This window comes from Dreissena polymorpha, chromosome 7, assembly GCF_020536995.1.
Source record: "Dreissena polymorpha isolate Duluth1 chromosome 7, UMN_Dpol_1.0, whole genome shotgun sequence".
NCBI classification, from domain to species: Eukaryota; Metazoa; Mollusca; class Bivalvia; order Myida; family Dreissenidae; genus Dreissena; species Dreissena polymorpha.
The window spans coordinates 89152266-89180209 of NC_068361.1; the positions used below are offsets into that span (position 1 = coordinate 89152266).

A 27944-nucleotide genomic window follows, 5' to 3' on the forward strand; every position below is an offset into this window, starting at 1 on the left:
TCATCTGTCCCTACGAGGCAATGTAAACAACTACAACTAACGTTACCTGTTTCGACAGTGTTTCAGAAACATTCTGAATAAATCTTAGTTTCATGGTGCCTGGTATCAATTTGACATTTTCAGAGGGAGCTGTTCTGGTCTGCGTGGCAGGTACATACAGAATGATGCGCTTTGAAAACTCTTAATGTTTCTGCTTGGCTGGTTCGGCATTTTTGCCAGCAGTACTTAGATGTTGTGTTGCAGCTAAGTAAACCTCATAGGCATTTCTCAGCTGAACCCTGTCTTTAACCACTTACATATCAAGTCCGTGCTTGATGGTTGCACCCAAGGCGTCATGTGGTCCTTTCCCATGGCCCTGCTCCAAATAGTGATAGACGACCTTCACATCCATGTTTTTTTTCATACGCAAGCATGTGTGAAAACGCTTGCTTGCATTTGTACTCGAATGCACAATTGTCAGTAATTCTATATTACACTTACACTTTTAGTAGAAACTTTTGTAGTATCACAGTGTTCTATCTGTTGCATTTTTTCTTTAAGGATTTACCTGTCGGATTATTGTAGGTTTGATCTTTCTACTCCCACTGAACATACTTCAAATTGGAAGAACCATGCTCTTTCAACATTGTATCATACCTGGTTGACAGAATGTCCTTGCATTTTTCATAGCTTCTGTCTGCACATTCAGGATATGGAAATGTTTCGAAATCACAAACTGACGTTTTGTAGAACCCTCTTAGAGTCATGGGATCGAGTTTGCAGAGAGAGGCAAGTCGATTAATTGGTCTAAGTTTCTTTTCCATATTGAAGCATTTGAGGCACACACAGAGCCTTCTGTCCGTTAAATTCATTTTCTTCACTTGCTTTGGTATACTGGTTCTAAATGTTGTGTATCCGTATGGGTAACTTGGAGACTCCTTCACAAATTGCATATAAGCCTCTCTCTTTGTGAACAGAAGATGACGCTTGGCAATGGCATGACCTTCTTGTAGAAATACGTCCTTCTAATCGGCATTTTTCGCGACATGTCATCTCTGTTCAAGAAAGTGTTCACTTTGTTTTTCCATTGTTGTTTGCACGGATTACTTCTTAACGCTTCCTACATTTACCTATCTTTTCTATTGTACTCAGCTCCTTCTTATTACGGGGCGATTCATTCTTGGTTACATGATCAAACGTTCTTCCACATCTTCTTGGGGACTGGCGTATACTTTTTTTAACCCTTTCTGCACGCTTTCTTTTAGCATCTGGACTGATCACAGGGGTAGATGCACTTTTAGGTTCTTTTGTTATTCTACGTTTAAATTGTAGTAATGTTTTGACCTTGCGTTTTAACGTTTTTATTTCATTATTGTTCTCATATGCAACTGTCTCAGGTGTCCCCTGATCTTTTTGGTTTCTGTCTTTTACTCTTTTACGATAAGATGCCTTGCGTTCACGCTCTTTCTTTTTCAAAAGTTCATCAAATATTGCACTGACATGTCTTTGTTGTTTTATGTTTTCTCTTGCTTTCTACACTGTGCAATGTTGTTTTTTCTTGCTACCAAAGCCACATTTTTATTTTTAGTCCTCTTGGCTCGGCATCGCTTTTGCCTCTTTGCGGCCGTTTTGTCTCTAGGATGCTTTTCACACTCATTTTCTGAATTTCTCCCTTTCCTAGGTTGAAAGTTAAACTTCACTCTCAATGTATCCATGCTAATTCATTTTACTCTGTAAAATAATTTTTAAACAAAAATCGTTATTTTTGAATTTGCGTAATTTTAATGATATAATTAAATAATACAAATATACAAAATATATAGTATATAATAATATTATTTAGAATTAATGAAAATACTATTTATTAATGTTCAAAGGTATGAATTTTTAATATATATATATATATATATATATATATATATATATATATATATATATATATATATATATATATATATATATATATATATATATATATATATATATGTTAGTACTTCTATAGTAAAGATCTAGTTTAAGTACTTTTTTTTCATTATACTGGCATATACAAATGAAAAAAAAGTTCTGTCTCTAACAAACTTATTTTTTTTTTATTCCTTTATTATTATTTATATGCACTGATATAAATTTACGAAGATAAAAGATAAATGCACGAACAATTTTTTATTTCATTATTATGTTGAAATTTTAAATAAATAAGTATATAACTCACCTGCATCTCAAATGTTTTGATATTTTAGCAAGCTATGCACATCACATTCGGATTTGTTTGGTTGGAAAATCCTTTACAACATTTCGAGGTTAAGCAATGTTAAGTTGAATGACATCATCATAGTGCTATGACATCATTAAATTCATAAACAAATGCATGTATAGTGCTAAGTAAGTACAGTTTTCCATTAAGAATTATCTACCTTGTAGGAAAAAAGATAATGGACAAATGTATGTAACTCATGTTACAACAGTTTTCAATTCACTGAAATGGGCCATCTAATTTACAACACTTTTGCACAAACCATGTTTTAGGTAGTTATTCAAAGAATTTGGTAATAATATGTTTTGTTCATATGTATTAGAAGAAGATATAGTGAAAAAAAGCAAAAAATGATTTGGGGAAAAAAAATGAGTTACAACAGTTTTCCGTTCAGCCCTCGAATTGAATTCATTAGAATACACAGTTCTACTTGTGTGAAAATGTCCCAACAGTCACGGTTACCAAGGTAATGCACTATACTGAACACAGCAAACTGAAGTCAATATCTAAAACAGCACTTTTCTTTATACTGTCACCAATCCTGAAGAAACAAGAAAAAAAAAGAGAAAAATTCCTGGAAATCTGCCTTTCATGTACAATTCTTGGAATTTTAGACTTTAGTAACACGTCTATTTCCAAGAACAGATTTTAACAATTCTATGATAATCTGATTAGACAATATACATGAAAAAGAAATAAAGGCAAAAATATGAAATATTTAGTGTAGACAAATATTGGAACAAATATATATGCAGTTTATGGGGCCGTGACTGTTGGGACAAAAACCGTGACTGTTTGGACACATATTAAGGGCCGTGTACAGCTGATTTGGGTCAGTACATCAGTAAAGCCTGAAATGTATATATCTTTTTGAGGGTTAAAGAAAAAGTCGTGATGGAGATATCATAGAAATCTACCACTGTTGTTAAGCAGTTTGCCAAAGTAAAGAAACACCATCAAACCGTGACTGTTGGGACAAATTTAGTGCGTTTATGAATACAAGACATCGCATGTATGTCATATAAGGACGTTTGTCAGGATATGGTATTTGAATTTGGTCTATTTCTTAATGAAACAGATAGGTTATATACATTCAAAACATTCAAAAATATTTATTGCATGCAGTATATGACTAAGGTATTATATAGCGATTTTGGCCTCAAAGGGGTATATTTTTGGGGGAAATATCAAAAAACGAAATTTAGCTTATTAAATAAATGCACTGATTTTTTAGGTACATAGATAGTCTTGCTGTAATAAAAACACCATTAAGGAGCTAGATAAGAAAAAACATGTTTTTTTTTACATGAACAGATAGTTTATTTGCGACTTAAGCATATACAGCTCATCGTCAAAAACAATAAATCAATCAGAAATACATATACATACACATGCGTCAAACTAACAACAAATGTTTATTCATTTTTACACATAGATGTTTTTTGTGAGAATGCAATATGAAAGAGAAGGCTCTTAATTGTTAAACAAAGTTGAGTCAATGATTATGATCCGTTAGTGATTGAGAAAAATACAATATAGACATTATGCAGTTATAACTTATTTACAAAATCACAATTTTGGGGAAAAAACTATTCTCTCATACGACTAAAAATTTTCGGCTCTAAGTTTTACACATATTCAATAAATAAAAAATTGAATGTCACGCTAAAATGGCTGTTCTTAGCAATTAGCTTCAACTTCAGACTGTCATATCTTCTGAACCAGTTGACCGATTTAACTGAAATGTTCAACACTGAAAGAGTCAACCCTGTTGATCAATCTTAAAACAGTGTGTAAAACATATTAAAAAGAGAAACATGTTTTTTTATGCATTCAAACTGTGGCCTCACTAAATAAATGCTTATTTTGCTTTAGGCCTTATGTGGTTGATGTCGGGTGGTTTGTCCTTAAGAGTTGTGTAATTAGGATCGTCAATGTTATCACGGCAAGATGTAATGGGCAGTTCCCTGTAGTATATAATATAATTAGTTACGCACACCAAACATATTCACTTTTTACATGTAAAACTTTCTCCGGAACGTGACAGCATTAAATATGAAAGTTTGATAAATGAAAAAGAGTCAGTCACTTACCTACAATTCAATTAAGGCTCATTAAGCCTAGGTCAATTTAACGAATAAGATAACAATTTGCTTAAGAATAAAGCGAAATATATTGTTGCTTATAAATTATTTAATTTCAAATAAGTACCAGGTAAATAGTTCAATGTCAATTTAAGATGAAACAAGGTTATAAGCCTGCATTATTTAGGAATATAACGTTAATTTTTCACTTGTCACGACTTATCTGATTATCGTCACTTACCTATATGCATTACTACCACATGCACCTTCAAATTATCACAGCAAATAAAATCATTTAATCTAGGAATATTTACCTCAAGATGCATATCGTTTTAAACACCACGAGTCTTTGCCACGATAGTTTAGCATATGTTAAAATAAACGCCATATACATTCGGCATGTGCAAAACCTTTTTTGTACTTGTTTTAAGTCGAACTTCAAGTGTGCGTTTAAAATGCAATGCGCATGCATTAAACATCAGTTTAAAAACATTATTCAAAATAATTACCTTGGCGTCTCCCCACCATGAACTGAAAAAATTAATTGCTTAGGGTGTTTATGCACCAGAAGAACTATTGTGTACACAATTTGTTCATATGAGAATCACGATATAATATATAAGTAAACGAAATACAATATAGTACATTAAACAAATGCACTATACAACTTAAATACATTTAATTTATTTGACAAAAACGTACTTTTATTGTGGCTTTTTTGTTGTCTCTGTCGATGTTGGGTAATTCTCGTATGCTACATTATGAAATCTGGTTGCTATATTGTAGTGTTCATTATTAACAGCAGAGCTCTTAAAATGTACGGCAACAACATCTGAAACTAGAGCAACACACGAAGCGTGCAATAAACATATTCCGATGTGAGCTTTGATACAGCAAATAAGAATTTAATAATGTTTGTGTTAAATTGATAATAAATACTATATTAAATGTTAGAATTAAAATTTATAAGAATGTGAAATCACTTTGAAAGTTCATAAAATGCCAGTGTGTGCGTGCGTGTGTCTCTACGTGTAAATGCAATTATCGACAAACAAAATATCAACACGCGTAAATAATCAGTCAAACCTTTATAATAAAGAAATTCTACGAACGCACTGCACACTTACCGGATTCGCTGTTTCTATATGCTCGTCGTCTTCGTCTACACACAAACATGATTAAGCAGATACTGAGCAACAGGAACAGGACCGACCCAGCTGTCACCATAACTATCTGAAGAACTATATACAACATATTGAATGCATTAACATTGACTGTAATTATACTTAACATGATGTACGTTATAATTATTAGTGTGTCATGTTATATTTTCTTTAAGTTATACTAACGTTGTATATATGTATTTCGTTTCGGCTAGGTGTTTATCCAGCGACATAGAGAATACTAGGTTAGCGTTGAATAGAGAGAAGTTTATGTTGCGAGGCTTAGAACGCCGGGAGCACGAGCCTTGGCGAGCGCCCCGGGCGTTCTAGCCGAGCAACATAAACGTCTCTCTATTCAACGCTTATCCTAGTATTCTTTTTATCCCATCAATTTTCTGAGTCGTCAATTATTAAGTCTTTAATTGATAAAATAAAAGCAAAAACACTGAATCTAACATTGCGTTGTAATATTAATTGTGATCTTTCCCGTTTACGGAACTCGAAATAGTCCTTAAGAATTCCACGCAAAAGAAGAGTAACGAGACAAAATATCGCTATACGCCTCGATTCAAATTTGATCAGCGTTCCAAATGTTACACACTCAAGTAGAACACACACGAATTTGTTCAAACTACAATTCCTGTTTCACCACTGTTCAATACCAAAAAAAAAATGGCTGCCATTTTGAAATTTACAAAATGTGTACACACCTACGTGAAGCATGATTCAGCATTTATCCCTGCCGATATTGTTAATTTTAGTCTATACACAACTCTTTTTTACATACTTTTTACTTACTGACATAAAACAGTAAAACATCTACTAGTTCTCTACTCACCGAAGTTGTTTAATAACCATGTTTATTTTCGTAAAGTTTAATTTGCTTCCATGACGAGTTAAAATTCTGGACACATTTCTTCATCGCCATCCATCGTTCCCATTTTAAAGCACTTGCTTAAAGCAGGCAATTCTTTGTGCATAGACATTCTTTGATCGACTGACAAAGGGACGACTTATTCATCAAAGAAAGTACCCTTTTAATTCAATATCGATTTCCTTCGAAAATTTAAAGAACAATTCACTGACACTTTTCTTAAATTTAATCCATCAAGTGTTCAACCAAACATCGCGTTATTCGAGGACATTCGACATTTTATTGAAATCGAAAATGCAGTCTCACCGTCTCATCCCAGTTTTATATCCAAACACGAAATCGAAAATGCAGTCTCACCAGTTTCATTCCAGTTTTATATCCCAACACCGTTTTTCAAATTCATAATATTATAATAATCCATCGTAAACGCACACACGCGTACGACTGCGTACCCAATGACCTGAATGACACAGTCAAGTGATTTCGTCAGCTGCGTCTTTAAATATGGTCTATCGAATTAAAGAGCAATTTATCCTCGCGGTTAGAGTGTCTGGCTACCACGCGAGAGACTCTAGATCAATCCCCCGTTGGATCAAAAATATTTTTTCTTTATCAAAACGAATTTAAAAGAAACGCTGCATGGGTAACCTTAAAATTCGATCAATGAACAAAACAATATCGACCTATTTTAAACGAATGGCAAACCTGTACCATCTACTGCCCAGGTTGTCGCCAGTGACACATATTATTTTTACTAGTAATTCAAAACTTTAAAAGTATTAACATCGTCAGAATTTTTTTCCGGAATGAAATTACATCATTGTATATCAGAAACTTTTATTCTGTTGCGCTTAAAATTATAATATGAGAATAGTTACTATTACAAATAGTTTATTATTGCTTCGAAAAGGACTCTATTTTAGTAAAATGTATAACATTCTGGTGTATTACGAGATTTCTTTCTTCACAGTTTTAGCGAAGGTTGTTAACCTTCGGAAAACATCTACTGTCTGGAGAAGTTGACAGAAAAGCGCAATTATTGATATGTTTTTATAAAACGAAACCGCGAATCAAACAAAACATTAACATGCACACTAACTTTCCCCATATGATGAACACTTTTGAAAGAAAGCCACGAGGCGGGGTCAAAGCGCGACAGTACGTTATAACCTTTGCATGGACGGACGTACACCGTTTCCGCCCCTCTAAAATTTGCCAAAGTTCGATATTTTTAATCACAATAACTAATTTTAATTAAAACTCTGTTTTGTGAAGGGTTTGTGAAGTTAATTCTCCGGAAGTTATTACTTATTAGTTACCATATTATTCTGTACTACTTAAATTATCTTTTCGTTGTGCAACTTTCAAACATACAAATAATTGAGGCAAAAACAAATTTTCGTTTGCACCAAAGAGAAAAAAGGCTCTTATCCGGTATATAAGTTGTGTGTGACTCGCACAAAAGAAATGAAAATGCATATCGTACAGATAAACACAGTATAACCACTTGCTAAAATATGATTATCTTCCAATAAAATGTTACTATAACACTTATTGCACAGTTTTTGAAAAGTTGGAAATTGTTTTATATTCCGCCCCCACTAATAAACAATCATGTATGTGCGCCTGTCGTGCGCATCTTTGACCCAGTATCGGTATTCTCTCATGCCTAAGGTTACTGCTCAAAATCGGACAAAAAGAGTTATACGAATTCGAACCATGGAAACAAAATTCGTCCCACGAAAGCCACGAGGTTGTGTCAGCATATAAGGCAAAGTAAGCTTATAGGCTACTCAGGTTGTCGAGCGACAAAAAGTCTCACCGGAAGCCAGCGTTTTTGATATAGGGGTAGTCGTAGGTGCCGTCGTGGTTGTTGCTGGTGGGATGGTCGGGCAGGCCTGTGTATTACAATCCTCGTTCTCTCTGGCTTGGCCGACACACTGCGCTCCTCCGTTGGCCGGGGGCGGGTTGGTGCACGAGCGTTCATGGAACTGGGTGCCTCCTCCGCAGGTCTTCGTGCACGGAGAATAGGAACCAAAGCTCGTCCAGCCACCATCAACTGTGTGTACAAAAAGCATTTATTCAAAGAAACCTGTATAAATACTTTCATGATTAATGGTGTATAATTTATAAATCAAACTTGACTTCTCGCTCGCTTGTAAATTCGTCTGTTTTGCTTCTTTATGTTATCGTTATAACATTGTTCAACAGATTCTAAATGTTGTAATCCAATTATCTTAGACCTTTTCATGTATTGATATTTTATTTCACAACTTATGAAATTCAATACTGATCACAGTTCATGCCTTCAGCCTATATACGTTACTATTTTTTGAACATGTATACTCATGGACTGTATGTCTAATGTATATTGAATAAACAATCAAAACCAAACCATGAACTAACATTTGTGTACGTCGGTCTTCATCAGTCATGGTTATACATACCGAATATAGAGAATACTAGGTAACCGTTGAATAGAGAGAAGTTAATGATGTGAGGCTTAGAACGCCTGGAGCGCTAATCCTAGTATGTTTTTTATCCCATTAATTTTCTTAGTCATCAATTATTTCTTTAAAAATATAATACCGGACTAGCTTTCCGTATTTTATTTTCATCACTTGATAACACAATCTATGACGTATCTCGTGTGACGTCATTTCAGTGACGAAACATTTTGGGACAACAATATGGACGTGGTGGTTTTTAACGGTAAAATATTTGTTAAAGCATCGAACGAATCCAAAACGTATTTCGGATTGTGTGTTTGTCATGCATACACCTTAAGAACAGACACTGGAAGTGTACATCGTTGTAACTTTATTGTAATTAGCATTGGATTAAAGCTGCCATTGAGGAAAGCGTGCACGCGACAGTTCTATTCAACAAGGTGGGACAGAGGCTAGTCTATTCCATGGGGTGTTATACCGTCGATGTCGCGGTGAAGATGGGATAAAAGTCAAATTTTTATGTTGTCGCGATATTGAATTTTAAGAGAAAGAATGCTTCAACGATTCTCCCATATTGGCTCAGCAAATATTCAGATTACTTAGATAACACCCTCTTCATTTAATATTATTCAATTAAATTGGAGGTTTAAAAAGAATGTTGATATTCGGTATGATCCTAAAGTTGGCTAGTAGTTTATGTTACGAATTAGCTCGTTTATATTCCTGGGCCCTAAACACACGTACCTGTGCATGCAGTCTTCTTCAGTTCGGCCTGTAGGGAGGTTAAGGCATCGAAGCTGCTTACGGAGAACACGTGCTGATTGTCGGATGCAATAACCCCCAGCTCCGTCGTGCTCACGCCGGCACCTATGCCGATGGCAAACACCTGTGCGTGAGACGCATATCCGATTACAAAACAAAATCAAGTACTGAAATGTTCAAGCTACTCTTACACATCTACGCAAATAGCCAAAATATGCATGCACTGTAGATGTGAAATAAATGTATAATTGAGTCTCGCTCTGTGAAAAGGGGGTTTCATGCATGAGCGTAAAGTGTCGCCCCAGATTATCCGGTGCAGCCCGCACAGGCTAATCAGGGACGACACTTTCCGCCTAAACTGGATCTTCGTCAAGAAGGGTCTTCCTTTAAACGAAAAAAAAAACAATAAAAGCGGAAAGTGTCGTCCTTGATTAGCCTGTGCGGACTTCACAAGCTAATCTGGGACGACACTTTTCGCATATGCATTAAACCCACTTTTCACAGAGCGAGGCTCAATTATATGACTGCATGTAGGCGTTCGAGCCGTATATTGTAGCAGGGATCAACATTGCCCACGGAATGAAGCGTTGAAATACGTCGATTTTCAGACATGTATAAAAATAAGTGCTTTATCCATATAATTATCAATGTAATGTAACACAAAAATAACTTCAGTAAATAGACTAAACGTGATATGAAAATAACATTCCAGCAAAGTCCATGTGGTTTGTAAACCTGTATGCAAACGGATCGTCATATCCTAGTAATTCTCGTTTTAGGACCTCCGTCAAGTCACTCAATCGCTCATTTCTTCCATCCTTCTTATATCAGTTTAAACAAATTAGTTGAATGACTAATACAAACAACTAAGACACAGCCAAATGTTTAATATTACGACCAGAAGTTCAGATTAGGTGTTTGAAACGTTAGCGCGGACTTATGAATATTAAAGCAGCCAATTAACTTATGACATGGGCAGTATTATAATCTCAAATTTCGCTTTTTTTTATAACGAAATGGGCTCATCGACAACATATCAGTTTAGTTATGATCGGGATCCCCGTTCTGATAAAAGCTCATTTGTATTGAGATATAACGCAAAAGAGGCAATTGATATTGATAAATGGACAATAACATACTGTTTTTCTTGGAGGGGTTGTTTGATTTTTCAGATAAAAGTGCTTTAAAGTGCTTGTTTTGTAAAATCTGGATAAAGTGTATTCTGATATCGCAGGGTAACACATGACAAATGTTGGCGTCAAAATGGCAAGTGTGTCCTCAAGTAGCTACATTCTATCATTATGTTTGGTACTACAAAAGACTGGCGCGTTGCTTCAAGATGGTTTATCTCTGATCTTAAACATATAATCAGATGTGTACACATGTTTATCAAACTGGAAATTACATTGAACAAACAAGATAAATGACAAATGACGTGCCAGATTACAGGGTGCACTTCAGACTGATACTCAAACGTTTTGACTCGCTTAAATACTGAGCCGTAACATCCGATTGGCTGCTGTTTAGTCAGTCAAACTTTACCACCAAAAGTTAACAATTTTATAGTTGATTTGTATCATTTCTTCGAGCTAGTTATTGCCAGTCATCCATTTTCTTCTATCATATACCGTGTTGTCTATAAATGCGTACCTCACTTTAGAGTGTTTCTATTTATTCTGGTCTAATAGTAACATGTTTGCCTTCTAACTCTTACTGGCCAAACCGATCAAACCGTCTAAGCAGAAATGCATGCACGTAGCGCAAACGTATCCTGTTTGATGTGAGGGAAGAATGGCCACATAATTTCATATATTACCAGTCCCCACACAAAATGTGACCTAGGCTAGCATCTAATAATGAGTAATTTGCCTTATCACATTCAAAAACATTTGTGAGGACTTCTTTCCAAAAGAGTTACTGGTAACCCTGGCTTTCCCTAAAATGCACCGACCATATCACCATTAATGAAGCGCATCCGTATTTAATTATTTTTTACACATTTATTTATTTATTAGTGTGTGTTTGTCTCTTTTAGATTTAGATTCAGCATTCTTTCTAAACAATGTTGAGGATATCACATTCTATTCTATTATTTCAGTTTGGAAGTCATCAAATTGACTTGTTATCATTCAACAGACATACAACATCCATTCTTATTACAACCCTTATATGTTGGTACGTGAACCTTGAAACGAAATCAAAACAGTTTACGCTTTTGATACCTTTAACAACAGTACATGCTCTCCAACGCTTAAGTAATATATGCAATATGTGCCAGAATATGTACCAGTATGAGCAACAATATAAATACGCCCTGCTCTGAGAAAAGGGGGTTTAATGTATTTGCGTAAAGTGTCGTCCCATATTAGCCCGTGCAGTCCGCATAGGCTAATCAGGAACGACGCTTTCCGCATAAACTGGATTTTCGTCAAAAAGAGTCTTCCTTTAAGCGAAAAATACAATTAAAGCGGAAAGTGTCGTCCCTGATTAGTCTGTGTGGACTGCACAGGCTTATCTGGGATGACACTTTACGCACATGCATTTAACTCCCTTTTTCAAAGCGCGACTCAAATATTTCAACGTCTTTCACCGACATCTCATTACCACAATTCAACTTAGATCAAATACACTGTGTTTCTTGATCGATACATATTGTACATGTAGTTGTAACGAAAACGTTCTTATTAGAACTCAATCTTAAATGTTGATGTACAAATGAATATGACCTAAAATCAAAGTGATGTTTTTGTTTTCTCATAATTAAAACTAAAGTCTGAAATATTTTGTCATTTTGTCAGTATTCATGTGAAAACACGTGCATAACGGTAAAACGCTCTCTGTATACCTGTGGATAAGTTGAGTTCCAAGTATAAAAGGTCTGTTATAACGAGTGTTTCGACGGTACCATGGTGCCACATACCTTAGCGTTTAGTCCGGCGTGCAGAGCAGCGGCCGACTTCACCGTTTCTGCGTGTGAGTTCGACTGTCCGTCCGTCATGACGATGAGTATGTTGGCCACGTTGTCACGGTCGCCCGCCGGCTTTGTGAAGCTGTAAGCCTTCACGAAATTCAGGGCCAAATCCGTAGCAGTGGTACCCGAGATGTAACTAGAGACCAGAGGGTTAAACAACTTGTCACGTGTTGTACGCTATTTTTCATTCCGGAAAGGTCAATGTTAAAGTAGCAGGTTTGTGTTACTCTTATGAAAAGGTGTGTATCCCTATGACTATAATTCTAATGCTCAAAAGGTCTGAAGATCGCCTCAAAAATACACTTTGTACTGGTTTAACCCAGAAAACGGACTCGAAAGTGCCTCAATAATTCTAAGGCTTTCGATGCAATAAATTAACAAACTAAACACGACTGAACATAAGAACTAATGACATACTTAAATAGGAGGATAAACAATGTGCACATATGTGTGGAGGTCATGTTAGAGGCAGTTAATTGCGTATAACAATGAGTTAACGTTTCATAAAATTATGATGACATTTATGTCCATAACAATTATGTATGAGCCTCGCTCTGTGAAAATGAGGTTTATTGCAGAAGCGATGCAGTCCGCCTTGACTAATCACGGACGACACTTTCCGCCTTAACTCGAGGAAGAGACTCTATTTAAACTAAAAATACCATAGAAGCGGAAAGTGTCGTCCCTGATTACCCTGTGCGAACTGCACTGGCTAATGTGGGACGGCACTTTACGCATATTCATTAAACCCCCTTTTCACGGAGCGCGCCCATATATAATTATATATATATTTATTTTATATATAGGCTATTTCTTGGTTTTTGGTCTGCATATGCATTATAATGACTTGAACATGTTTATTGAAAGTACAAAGTGTCATAATAATGTGTATGTATACAAATGTTCGTATGTATGTTCAAAATGAATGCAAATAATATGTATAAACAGTTTAAGCTAACATAATAGAAACATGCACACACACACGCACAAAACTCTTACGTTATATTTTGAATCGCTGCGACGAGCGCATTTTTATCTGTGTATGTGTTCAGATTGAACTCATTGTGGGGGGTCGTGGCGAACGTCACGACGCCAATCTGCACGTTGCGGGGCCCTATATCAAACGTCTGCGCGAATCGAGACACGAAATGCAACTGCTTCATAAAATCGGCGGCGCCTACCGAGCCGGATGAATCCAGAAGGAACACGATGTCGGAGGGGTTAGAACCACAGTCTGAAAATGAAACGCTCAAGTCACATTATAATAAGTTCAATTTGTTTTTCGGTACTGATAGATTTTCTTACACAATTGCTAATTGCTGATGATATACGCAAACATTTTTTTCTAATTACTAAATGATAATCTAGGCATAAATGATCAACTACCATTTTGGTCGATATATATGTATCTTATTTCATATATTATAAAGAGAAGAACAAATAACTATGTGTCTATTGAGACTATACCGGTTGACGGGCGAACGGCCCAAGAACGATTTCAGAGACAGGCTTTTTTTAACATGCACACTAACTTTCCCCATATGTTGAACACTTTTGAAAGAAAGCCACGACGCGGGGTCAAAGCGCGACAGTACGTTATAACCTTTGCATAGACGGACATACACCGTTTCCGCCACTCTAAAATTTGCCAAAGTTCGATATTTTTAATCACAATTACTAATTTTAATTAAAACTCTGTTTTGTGAAGGGTTTGTGAAGTTAATTCGCCGGAAGTTATTACTTATTAGTTACCATATTATTCTGTACTACGTAAAATTATCTTTTCGTTGTGCAACTTTCAAACATACAAATAATTGAGGCAATAACAAATTTTCGTTTGCACCAAAGAGAAATAAAGGCTCTTATCCGGTATATAAGTTGTGTGTGACTCGCACAAAAGAAATGAAAATGCATATCGTACAGATAAACACAGTATTACCACTTGCTAAAATATGATTATCTTCCAATTAAATGTTACTTTAACATTTATTGCACAATTTTTGAAAAGATGGAAATTGTTTTATATTCCGCCCCCACTAATAAAACATCATGTATCTGCGCCAGTCGTGCGCATCTTTGACCCAGTATCGGTATTCTCTCATGCCTAAGGTTACTGCTTAAAATCGGACAAAAATGAGTAATACGAATTCGAACCATGGAAACAAAATTCGTACCACGAAAGCCACGAGGTTGTGTCAGCATATAAGGCAAAGTAAGCTTATAGGCTACTCAGGTTGTCGAGCGACAAAAAGTCTCACCGGAAGCCAGCGTTGTCGATATAGGGGTAGTCTTAGGTGTCGTCGTGGTTGTTGCTGGCGAGATGGTCGGGCAGGCCTGTGTATTACAATCCTCGTTCTCTCTGGCTTGGCCGACACACTGCGCTCCTCCGTTGGCCGGGGGCGGGTTGGTGCACGAGCGTTCATGGAACTGGGTGCCTCCTCCGCATGTCTTCGTGCACGGGTAATAGGAACCAAAGCTCGTCCAGCCACCATCAACTGTGTGTACAAAAAGCATTTATTCAAAGAAACCTGTATAAATACTATTATGATTAATTGTGAATAATTTATTAATCAAACTTGACTTCTCGCTCGCTTGTAGATTCGTCTGTTTTGCTTCTTAATGTTATCGTTATAACATTGTCCAATAGATTCTAAATGTTGTAATCCAATTATCTTAGACCTTTTCATGTATTGATACTTTATTTAACAACTTATGAAATTCAATACTGATCACAGTTCATGCCTTTAGTCTATATACGCTACTATTTTTTGAACATGTATTACTATTTTTTAAACATGTATACTCATGGACTGTATGTCTAATGTATATTGAATAAACCATCAAAACCAAACCATAAACTAACATTTGTGTACGTCGGTCTTCATCAGTCATGGTCATACATGCCGAATATAGAGAAAACTATGTAACCGTTGAATACAGAGAAGTTTATGTTGCGAGGCTTAGAAATCCAGGAGCGCGAGCCTTGGCCAGTGCTTTCGGTGTTCGAGCCGAGCAACATAAACTTCTCTCTATTCAACGCTTATCCTGGTATTCTATTTATCCCATCAATTTTCTTAGTCGTCAATTATTTCTTTAAAAATATAATGCAGAACCAGCTTTCCGTATTTTATTTTCATCACTTGATTACGCTATTTATGACGTTTCTCGTGTAGCGTCATTTCGGTGACGAAACATTTTGGGACAACAATACGGACGTGGTGGTTTTGTAACAGAAAAATATTTGTTTAAAGGATCGAACGAATCAAAACGTGTTTCGGATTGTGTGTTTGTGGTGGATAGCACTTTAAGAACAGACACTGGAAGTGTATATCGTTGGAACTTTATTGTTATAAGCATTGGATTAGAGTTGCCATTGAGGTAAGCGTTCACGCGACAGGTCTATTCAACAAGGCGGGATAGAGGCTAGTCTATTCCATTGGGTGTTATACCGTCATTGTCGCAGTGAAGATGGGATAAAAGCCAATTTTTTATGTTGTCGCGATATTGAATGTAAAGAGAAAGAATGCTTCAAAGATACTCCCATATGGGCTTAGCAAATATTTCTATGGGTCATACTCGGTTAGATTACGTAGATAACACCCTCTTCATTTAATATTATTCAATTATATTGATTGTTTAAAAAGAATGTTGATATTCGGTATGATACTAACGTTGGCTAGTAGTTTATGTTACGAATAAGCTCGTTTATATTCCTGGGCCCTAAACACACGTACCTGTGCATGCAGTCTTCTTCAGTTCGGCCTGTAGGGAGGTTAAGGCATCGAAGCTGCTTACGGAGAACACGTGCTGATTGTCGGAGGCAATAACCTCCAGCTCCGACGTGCTTACGCCGGAACCGATGCCGATGACAAACACCTGTGCGTGGGACGCATATCCGATTACGAAACAAAATCAAGTACTGAAATGTTCAAGCTACTCTTACACATCTATGCAAATAGCCAAAATATGCATGCACTGTAGATGTGAAATGAATGTATACTTGAGTCTCGCTCTGTGAAAAGGGGGTTTCATGCATGAGCGTAAAGTGTCGCCCTAGATTATCCTGTGCAATCCGCAGAGGCTAATCAGGGACGATACGTTTCGCCTAAATTGGATTTTCGTCTAGAAGGGTCTTCATTTAAACGAAAAAAATAACAATACAAGCGGTAAGTGTCGTCCTTGATTAGCCTATGCGAACTGCACAAGCTAATCTAGGACGACACTTTACGCACATGCATTAAACCCACGTTTCACAGAGCGAGCTCATTTATATGACTGCATGTAAGCGTTCGAGCCGTAAACTGTAGCAGGGAGCAACCTTGTTCACCGAATGAAGCGTAGAAATACGTCGATTTACAGACAGTTATTAAAAGTGCTTCATCCATATAATTATCCATGTAAAATAACACAAAAATGACTTCAGTAAATAGCCTTAATATGTGATATGAATCTGGGATGACACTTTCCGCACATGCATTCAACTCCCTTTTTTAGAGCGCGAATCAAATATTTCAACGTCTTTCACCGACATCTCATTATCACAATCCAACTTAGATCAAATATACTGTGTTTCTTGATCGATACATATTGTAGTTGTAACGAAAACAAACGTTCTTATTAGAACTCAATCAAAATTGAATTTTCACTAATTTTAAATGTTGAGGTACAATTGAATATGACCTTAAATCAAGTGATTTTTTGTTTGTTTTCTCATAATTAAAACTAAAGTCTGAAGTTTTTTGTCGATGTGTCAGTATTCATGTGAAAACACGTGCATAACGGTAAAACGCTCTCTTTATACCCGTGGATAAGTTGAGTTCCAAGTATAAAAGGTCTGTTATAACGAGTGTTTTGACGGTGCAACGGTGCCACATACCTTAGCGTTTAGTCCGGCGTGCAGAGCAGCGGCCGACTTCACCGTTTCGGCCGGTGCGTTCGACCGTCCGTCCGTCATGACGATGAGAATGTTGGTCACGTTGTTGCGGTCGCCCGCCGGCTTTGTGAAGCTGTTGGTCTTCACGTAATCCAGGGCAAAGTGCGTATAAGTATCCCCCGAGATGTAACTGGAGATCAGAGGGGTAAACAACTTGTCACGTGTTGTACGCTATTTTTCATTCCGGAAAGGTCAATGTTAAAGAAGCAGGTTTGTGTTACCCTTATGTAAAGGTGTGTATCCCTATGACTATAATTCTAATGCTCAAAAGGTCTGAAAATCGCCTCAAAAATACACTTTGTACTGGTTCAACCCAGAAAACGGACTCGAAAGTTCCTCAATAAGTCTAAGGCTTTCGATGCAATAAATTAACAAACTAAACCAGATTGAACATACGGACTAATGACATACTTAAATAAGAGGATAAACAATGTGCACATATGTGTAGAGGTCATGTTAGAGGCAGTGAATTGCGTATAACAATGAGTAAACGTTTCATAAAATTATGATGACATTTATGTCCATAACAATTATGTATGAGCCTCGCTCTGTGAAAATGAGGTTTATTGCAGAAGCGGTGCAGTCCGCCTAGACTAATCACGGAGATACTTTCCGCCTTAACTCTAGGAAGAGACTTCATTTAAACTAAAATTACCATAGAAGCGGTAAGTGTCCTCCCTGATTACCCTGTGCGAACTGCACTGGCTAATGTGGGACGGCACTTAACGCATATTCATTAAACCCCCTTTTCACGGAGCGCGGCCCATATATATATATATATATATATATATATATATATATATGTATTTTATATATAGGCTATTTCTTTGTTTTAGGTTTGCATAATCGTTATAATGACTTGAACATGTTTATTGAAAGTATAAAGTGTCATAATAATGTGTATGTATACAAATGTTCGTATGTATGTTCCAAATGAATGCATATAATATGTATAAACAGTTTAAGCTAACATTAAAGAAACATGCACAAACACACGCACAAAACCCTTACGTTATATGTTTAATCGCTGCGACGAGCGCATTCTTATCTGTGTATGTGTTCAGATTGAACTCATTGTGGGGGGTATCGGCGAACGTCACGACGCCAATCTGCACATTGCGGGGCCCGATATCAAACGTCTGCGCGAATTGCGACACGAAATCCAGCTGCTTCATAAAATTGTCGTCGCCTACCGAGCCGGATGAATCCAGAAGGAACACGATGTCAGAGGGGCTCGAACCACAGTCTGAAAATGAACCGCTCAAGTCACATTTTAAATAGTTCAATTTGTTATTCGGTACTGATAGATTTTCTTACACAATTGCTAATTGCTAATGATGTACGCAAACATTTTTTTCTAATTACTAAATGATAATCTAGGCATAAATGGTCAACTACCATTTTGGTCGATATATATGTATCTTATTTCATTTCATATATTATAAAGAGAAGAACAAATAACTATGTGTCTATTGAGACTATACCGGTTGACGGGCGAACGGCCCAAGAACGATTTCAGAGACAGGCTTTTTTCAATATTTAATATTTTTAGGCTTATGATACAAGAAGTTGACAGAAAAGCGCAATTATTAATATGTTTTTTATAAAACGAAATCGCGCATCAAACAAACATTAACATGCACACTAACTTTCCCATATGATGAACACTTTTGAAAGAAAGCCACGACGCGTGGTCAAAGCGCGACAGCACGTTATAACCTTTGCATAGACGGACAACACCGTTTCCGCCCCTCTAAAATTTGCCAAAGTTCGATATTCACAATTACTAATTTTAATTAAAACTCTGTTTTGTGAAGGGTTTGTGCAGTTAATTCTCCGGAAGTTATTACTTATTAGTTACCATATTATTCTGTACTACGTAAAATTATCTTTTCGTTGTGCAACTTTCAAACATAGAAATAATTGAGGCAAAAACAAATTTTCGTTTGCACCAAAGAGAAATAAAGGCTCTTTTGCGGTATATAAGTTGTGTGTGACTCGCACAAAAGAAATGAAAATGCATATCGTACAGATAAACTCAGTATTACCACTTGCTAAAATATGATTATCTTCCAATTAAATGTCACTATAACATTTATTGCACAGTTTTTGAAAGATGGAAATTGTTTTATATTTCGCCCCCACTAATAAAACATCATGTATCTGCGCCTGTCGTGCGCATCTTTGACCCAGTATCGGTATTCTCTCATGCCTAAGGTTACTGCTCAAAATCGGACAAAAATGAGTTACACGAATTCGAACCATGGAAACAAAATTCGTCCCACGAAAGCCACGAGGTTGTGTCAGCATATAAGGAAAAGTAAGCTTATAACCTACTCTGGTTGTCGAGCGACAAAAACTCTCACCGGAAGCCAGAGTTGTCGGTATAGGGGTGGTCGTAGGTGCCGTCGTGGTTGTTGCTGGCGGGATGGTCGGACAGGCCTGTGTATTACAATCCTTGTTCTCTCTGGCTTGGCCGATACACTGCGCTCCTCCGTTGGCCGGGGGCGGGTTGGTGCACGAGCGTTCATGGAACTGGGTGCCTCCTCCGCAGGTCTTCGTGCACGGGGAATAGGAACCAAAGCTCGTCCAGTCACCATCAACTGTGTGTACATAAAGCAATTATTCAAAGAAACCTACATAAATATTATTATGATTAATTGTGAATAATTTATTAATCAAACTTGACTTCTCGCTCGCTTATAGATTCGTCTGTTTTGTTTCTTTATGCTATCGTTATAACATTGTTCAACAGATTCTAAATGTTGTAATCCAATTATCTTAGACCTTTTCATGTATTGATACTTTATTTAACAACTTATGAAATTCAATACTGATCACAGTTAATGCCTTTAGCCTATATACGTTACTATTTTTTGAACATTTGCTACTATGTTTTGAACATGTATACTCATGGACGGTGTGTCTAATGTATATTGAATAAATCATCAAATCCAAACCATAAACTAACATTTGTGTACGTCGGTCTTCATCAGTCATGGTAATAAAATCCGAATAAAGAGCTTACTAGGTTAGTGTTGAATAGAGAAAAGTTTATGTTGCGAGGCTTAGAACGCCCGGAGCGCGAGCCTTGGCGAGCGCTTTCGGTGTTCGAGCCGAGCAACATAAACTTCTCTATATTCAATGCTAATCCTAGTATTCTATTTATCCCATCAATTTTCTTAGTCGTCAATTATTTCTTTCAAAATATATTACCGAACCAGCTTTCCGTATTTTATTTTCATCACTTGAATACGCAATTTATGACGTATCTCGTGTGACGTCATTTTGGTTACGAAACATTTTGGAACAACAAGGTGGACGTGGTGTTTTTTTTAACAGTAAAATATTTGTTTTATGCATCGAACGAATCCAAAACGTATTTCGGATTATGTGTTTGTCATGCATCACACCTTAACAACAGATACTGGAAGTGTATATCGTTGTAACTTTGTTGTTATTAGCATTGGATTAAAGTTGCCATTGAGGTAAGCGTGCACGCGACAGGTCTATTCAACAAGGTGGGATAGAGATAAGTTTATACCGTGGGGTGTTATACCGTTAATGTCGCGGTGAAGATTGGATAACCTTAGAGAACTATTATATGATGCAAACAAATTAGACATAAATCCGATCATTATCAATCGTATCATGAATGGCAAACCTGTACCATCTACTGCCCAGGTTGTCGCCAGTGACATATATTATTGTTATTAGTAATTAAAAACTTGCAAAGTATTAACATCGTCAGAAATATTTTGCCGGTATGAGTTTACATTATTGTATATCAGACACGTTTATTTTGTTGCTCTTAAAATTATAGTATGAGTATAGATACTATTACAAATAGTTTATTTTTGCTACGAAAAGGACGCTATTTTAGTAAAATGTATAACATTCTGGTGTATTACGAGATTTCTTTCTTCACAGTTTTAGCGAAGGTTGTTTAAAAATCGGAAAACATCTAATGCCTGGAGAAGTTGACAGAAAAGCGAAATTATTAATATGTTTTTATAAAACGAAATCGCGCATCAAACAAACATTAACATGCACACTAACTTTCCCCATATGATGAACACTTTTGAAAGAAAGCCACGACGCGTGGTCAAAGCGCGACAGCACGTTATAACCTTTGCATAGACGGACAACACCGTTTCCGCCCCTCTAAAATTTGCCAAAGTTCGATATTTTTAATCACAATTACTAATTTTAATTAAAACTCTGTTTTGTGAAGGGTTTGTGCAGTTAATTCTCCGGAAGTTATTACTTATTAGTTACCATATTATTCTATACTACGTAAAACTATCGGTTCGTTGTGCAACTTTCAAACATACAAAAAATTGAGGCAAAAACAAATTGTCGTTTGCACCAAAGAGAAATAAAGAATCTTACCTGGTTTATAATTTGTGTGTGACTCGCACAAAAAAATGAAAATGCATATCGTACAGATATACACAGTATTACCACTTGCTAAAATATGATTATCTTCCAATTAAATGTTACTATAATACTTATTGCACAGTTTTATAAAAGTTGGAAATTGTTTTATATTCCGCCCCCACTAATAAAAAATCCTGTATCTGCGCCTTCCGTGCGCATCTTTGGCACAGTACCGGTATTCTCTCATGCCTAAGGTAACTGCTAAACAAATGGACAAAACTGAGTTATACGAATTCGTTCCATGGAAACAAAATTCGTCCCACGAAAGCCACGAGGTTGTGTCAGCATATAAGGCAAAGTAAGCTTATAGGCTACTCAGGTTGTCGAGCGACAAAAAGTCTCACCGGAAGCCAGCGTTGTCGATATAGGGGTAGTCGTAGGTGTCGTCGTGGTTGTTGCTGGCGGGATGGTCGGGCAGACCTGTGTATTACAATCCTTGTTCTCTCTGGCTTGGCCGACACACTGCGCTCCTCCGTTGGCTGGGGGCGGGTTGATGCACGAGCGTTCATGGAACTGGGTGCCTCCTCCGCAGGTCTTCGTGCACGGGGAATAGGAACCAAAGCTCGTCCAGCCACCATCAACTGTGTGTACAAAAAGCATTTATTCAAAGAAACCTGTATAAATACTTTTATGATTAATTGTGAATAATTTATTAATGAAACTTGACTTCTCACTCGCTTGTAGATTCTCTGTTTTGCTTCTTTATGTTATCGTTATAACATTGTTCAATAGATTCTAAATGTTGAAATCCAATTATCTTAGACCTTTTCATATATTGATACTTTATTTCACAACTTATGAAATTCAATACTGATCACAGTTCATGCCTTTAGTCTATAAACGTTACTATTTTTTGAACATTTGCTACTATGTTTTGAACATGTATACTCATGGACGGTGTGTCTAATGTATATTGAATAAACCATCAAAACCAAACCATAAACTAACATTTGTGTACGTCGGTCTTCATCAGTCATGGTCATACATGCCGAATATAGAGTATACTAGGTAACCGTTGAATAGAGAGAAGTTTATGTTGCGAGGCTTAGAAAGCCAGGAGCGCGAGCCTTGGCCAGTGCTTTCGGTGTTCGAGCCGAGCATCAAAAACTTCTCTCTATTCAACGCTTATCCTGGTATTTTATTTATCCCATCAATTTTCTTAGTCGTCAATTATTTCTTTAAAAATATAATGCAGAACCAGCTTTCCGTATTTTATTTTCATCACCTGATTACGCTATTTATAACGTGTCTCGTGTAGCGTCGTTTCGGTGTCGAAACATTTTGGGACAACAATACGGACGTGGTGGTTTTTTAACAGAAAAATATTTGTTTAAAGTATCGAACGAATCAAAACGTATTTCGGATTGTGTGTTTGTCGTGGATATCACTTTAAGAACAGACACTGGAAGTGTATATCGTTGGAACTTTATTGTTATTAGCATTGGATTAGAGTTGCCATTGAGGTAAGCGTGCACGCAACAGGTCCATTCAACAAGGTGGGATAGAGGCTAGTCTATCCAATTGGGTGTTATACCGTCATTGTCGCGGTGAAGATGGGATAAAAGCCAATTTTTTATGTTGTCGCGATATTGAATGTTAAGAGAAAGAAGGCATCAAAGATACTCCCATATGGGCTTAGCTAATATTTCTATGGTTCATGCCCGGTTAGATTACGTAGATAACACCCTCTTCATTTAATATTATTCAATTAAATTGATTGTTTAAAAAAGAATGTTGATATTCGGTATGATACTAACGTTGGCTAGTAGGATACTAACGTTGGCTAGTAGTTTATGTTACGAATAAGCTCGTTTATATTAATGGGCCCTAAACACACGTACCTGTGCATGCAGTCTTCTTCAGTTCGGCCTGTAGGGAGGTTAAGGCATTGAAGCTGCTTACGGAGAACACGTGCTGATTGTCGGATGCAATAACCCCCAGCTCCGTCGTGCTCACGCCGGCACCGATGCCGATGACAAACACCTGTGCGTGAGACGCATATCCGATTACAAAACAAAATCAAGTACTGAAATGTTCAAGCTACTCTTACACATCTATGCAAATAGCCAAAATATGCATGCACTGTAGATGTGAAATAAATGTATTATTGAGTCTCGCTCTGTGAAAAGGGGGTTTCATGCATGAGCGTAAAGTGTCGCCCCAGATTATCCGGTGCAGCCCGCACAGGCTAATCAGGGACGACACTTTCCGCCTAAACTGGATCTTCGTCAAGAAGGGTCTTCCTTTAAACGAAAAAAAAAACAATAAAAGCGGAAAGTGTCGTCCTTGATTAGCCTGTGCGGACTGCACAAGCTAATCTAGGACGACAATTTACGCACATGCATTAAACCCACGTTTCACAGAGCGAGGCTCAATTACACGACTGCCTGTAAGCGTTCGAGCCGCATAATGTAGCAGGGAGCAACCTTGCTCACCGAATGAAGCAAAGAAATACGTCGATTTACAGACATGTATAAAAAGTGCTTTGTCCATATAGATCTAATTATCCATGTAAAATAACACAAAAATGACTTCAGTAAATAGACTTAATATGTGATATGATAATAACATTCCAGCAAAGAGCATGTGGTTTGTTAACCTGTATGCAAACGGATCGTCATATTCTAGTAATTCTCGTTTTAGTACCTCCGTCAAGTCACTCAAGCGCTCATTTCGTCTATCCTTCTTATATCAGTTTAAACACATTAGTAGAATGACTAATTCAAACGGGAAGCGGACAACTACAACGAGCGAGGCCTGGTATTGTAATTCGCATGGGGGGTAGAGGGTTAGGGTTAGGGTTGGGGTTAGGGTTAGTGGTCGGGTTAGGGTTATGGTTAGCCTTAACCCTAACCCTTATCCGACCCCTAACCCTTAACCTAACCCTAACCCAGGTTTTGATTTAAATTCAGCATTCTTTCTAAACAATGAAGAAGATATCACATTCTATTCTATTAATTCAGTTTGGAAGTCATCAAATTGACGTGTTATCATTAAACAGACATACAACATCCATTCTTTGTACAACCCTTATATGTTGGTACGTGTAACATGAAACGAAATCAAAACAGTTTACGCTTTTGATACCTTTAACAACAGTGCATTCTCTCCAACGCTTAAGTAATATATGCAATATGTGCCAGAATATTTACCAGAATAATCAACAATATAAATACGCCCTGCTCTTATAAAAGGGGGTTTAATGCATTTGCGTAAAGTGCCGTCCCAGATTAGCCTGTGCAGTCCGCATAGGCTAATCAGGAACGACGCTTTCCGCATAAACTGGATTTTCGTCAAAAAGAGTCTTCCTTTAAGCGAAAACTACAATTAAAGCGGAAAGTGTCGTCCCTGATTAGTCTGTGTGGACAGGCTTATCTGGGATGACACTTTACGCACATGCATTTAACTCCCTTTTTCAGAGCGCGACTCAAATATTTCAACGTCTTTCACCGACATCTCATTACCACAATTCAACTTAGATCAAATACACTGTGTTTCTTGATCGATACATATTGTACATGTAGTTGTATCGAAAACGTTCTTATTGGAACTCAATCAAAATTGAATTTTCATTAATTTTAAATGTTGATGTACAAATGAATATGACCTTAAATCAAAGGGATGTTTTTGTTTTCTCATAAATAAAACTAAAGTCTGAAATCTTTTGTCGATTTGTCAGTATTCATGTGAAAACACGTGCATAACGGTAAAACGCTGTCTGTATACCTGTGGATAAGTTGAGTTCCAAGTATAAAAGGTCTGTTATAACGAGTGTTTATACGGTGCCACGATGCCACATACCTTAGCGTTTAGTCCGGCGTGCAGAGCAGCGGCCGACTTCGCTGTTTCCGTTGAATTGTTCGACTGTCCGTCCGTCATGACGATGAGTATGTTGGCCACGTTGTCACGGTCGCCCGCCGGCTTCGTGAAGCTGTTGGCCTTCACGTAATCCAGGGCCAAATCCGTAGCAGTGCCACCCGAGTTGTAACTAGAGACCAGAGGGGTAAACAACTTGTCAAGTGTTATACGCTATTTTTCATTCCGGAAAGGTCAATGTTAAAGTAGCAGGTTTGTGTTATTCTTATGTAAAGGTGTGTATCCCTATGACTATAATTCTTATGCTCAAAAGGTCTGAAGATCGCCTCAAAAATACACTTTGTACTGGTTCAACCCAGAAAACGGACTCGAAAGTGCCTCGATAAGTCTGAGGCTTTCGATGCAATAAATTAACAAACATAACAAGACTGAACATACGAACTAATGACATACTTAAATAAGTGGATAAACAATGTGCACATATGTGTGGAGGTCATGTTAGAGGCAGTGAATTGCGTATAACAATGAGTTAACGTTTCATAAAATTATGATGACATTTATGTCCATAACAATTATGTATGAGCTTCGCTCTGTGAAAATGAGGTTTATTGCAGAAGCGATGCAGTCCGCCTTGACTAATCACGGACGACACTTTCCGCCTTAACTCTAGGAAGAGACTTCATTTAAACTAAAATTACCATAGAAGCGGTAAGTGTCCTCCCTGATTACCCTGTGCGAACTGCACTGGCTAATGTGGGACGGCACTTTACGCATAATCCTTAAACCCCCTTTTCACGGAGCGCGGCCCATATATAATATAGATGTATTTTATATATAGGCTATTTTGTGGTTTTAGGTTTGCATATGCGTTATAATGACTTGAACATGTTTATTGAAAGTATAAAGTGTCAGTTCAATGTGTATGTATACAAATGTTCGTATGTATGTCCCAAATGAATGCATATAATATGTATAAACAGTTTAAGCTAACATTAAAGAAACATGCACAAACACACGCACAAAACCCTTACGTTATATGTTTAATCGCTGCGACGAGCGCATTCTTATCTGTGTATGTGTTCAGATTGAACTCATTGTGGGGGGTATCGGCGAACGTCACGACGCCAATCTGCACATGGCGGGGCCCGATATCAAACGTCTGCGCGAATTGCGACACGAAATCCAGCTGCTTCATAAAATTGCCGTCGCCTACCGAGCCGGATGAATCCAGAAGGAACACGATGTCAGAGGGGCTCGAACCACAGTCTGAAAATGAACCGCCTAAGTAACATTTTAAATAGTTCAATTTGTTTTTCGGTATTGATAGATTTTCTTACACAATTGCTAATTGCTAATGATGTACGCGAACATTTTTTCTAATTACTAAATGATAATCTAGGCATAAATGGTCAACTACCATTTTGGTCGATATATATGTATCTTATTTCATTTCATATATTATAAAGAGAAGAACAAATAACTATGTGTCTATTGAGACTATACCGGTTGACGGGCGAACGGCCCAAGAACGATTTCAGAGACAGGCTTTTTTCAATATTGAATATTTTTAGGCTTATGATACAAATTTCCAAATATTCAAATGTTTTATATTGCATATGTTTCGTACAATCATACATAAAAAAACAACATAATTAAAACTGCATATAAAAGAAAAACGTGTGTAGACCATTTGTTTCAAGTACATTTACAATATTACATAATTATACTGTGAAATACAAGAACTGGGCGCAGCGTTAAATACAAGTATGAATATAAAAACGCAATTGTTAACTGTTTAAAAATGTTAGCGGTAATGAATTCGAGTATATTATAAAAAACTATTATATTATATTGTATTGGGAAATCGCGTTGCCAAATTGTTTTTTTTTCCCATATTTTATTAAGATTATTTAAATATAATATTATATCATCAAAATAAAAAGCACTTGTTTATAATATAAAATCCACTTACCGGCTGGCGCGGCGGTTGTGGCTGCTCCCAAGGCCCCCTGCGCGGCCACGAGGGCTACCAGTAGCATCCTATTCATTGTCTAAGCTTGAAATTGTTAGCTAATTTTCCTAAGTAGTCTGGATTGCGCTTACTAAAATTTACTTTAATTTATATATCTCCATCAACATCTAGCCTAGGTCTCATGTTGTGGTACATCATACGTCAGCGCAACCACACGAGAGTATTACGCATGGGTGGTGCTAGGCG

General features: G+C 37.0%; 1 protein-coding gene across 3 annotated transcripts; it reads right to left on the reverse strand.

Annotated features, from left to right (window-relative positions):
• Positions 1-3580: 3580 nt before the first annotated feature.
• On the reverse strand, positions 3581-27935 carry LOC127839284 (collagen alpha-1(XII) chain-like). Of its 3 annotated transcripts, none has more exons than XM_052367560.1 (17): positions 27699-27935; positions 26758-26992; positions 25712-25898; positions 23752-23893; positions 22255-22491; positions 19837-20073; positions 18482-18716; positions 17414-17600; positions 16272-16413; positions 14796-15032; positions 13537-13771; positions 12487-12673; positions 9549-9690; positions 8177-8413; positions 5445-5558; positions 5020-5155; positions 3581-3971 (listed from the first exon to the last, which is right to left on the reverse strand). In XM_052367560.1, exons 1-16 carry the CDS (start codon positions 27772-27774, stop codon positions 5022-5024), a joined length of 2964 nt encoding a protein of 987 aa, XP_052223520.1. In that variant the 5' UTR covers positions 27775-27935; the 3' UTR covers positions 3581-3971; positions 5020-5021. The 3 variants fall into 3 exon arrangements, with proteins under 3 accessions (XP_052223520.1, XP_052223521.1, XP_052223522.1); XM_052367562.1 differs by having other exon boundaries at positions 3583-3971; positions 19837-19912; positions 22331-22491; XM_052367561.1 differs by lacking the exon at positions 22255-22491 and having other exon boundaries at positions 3582-3971.
• Positions 27936-27944: the final 9 nt, after the last annotated feature.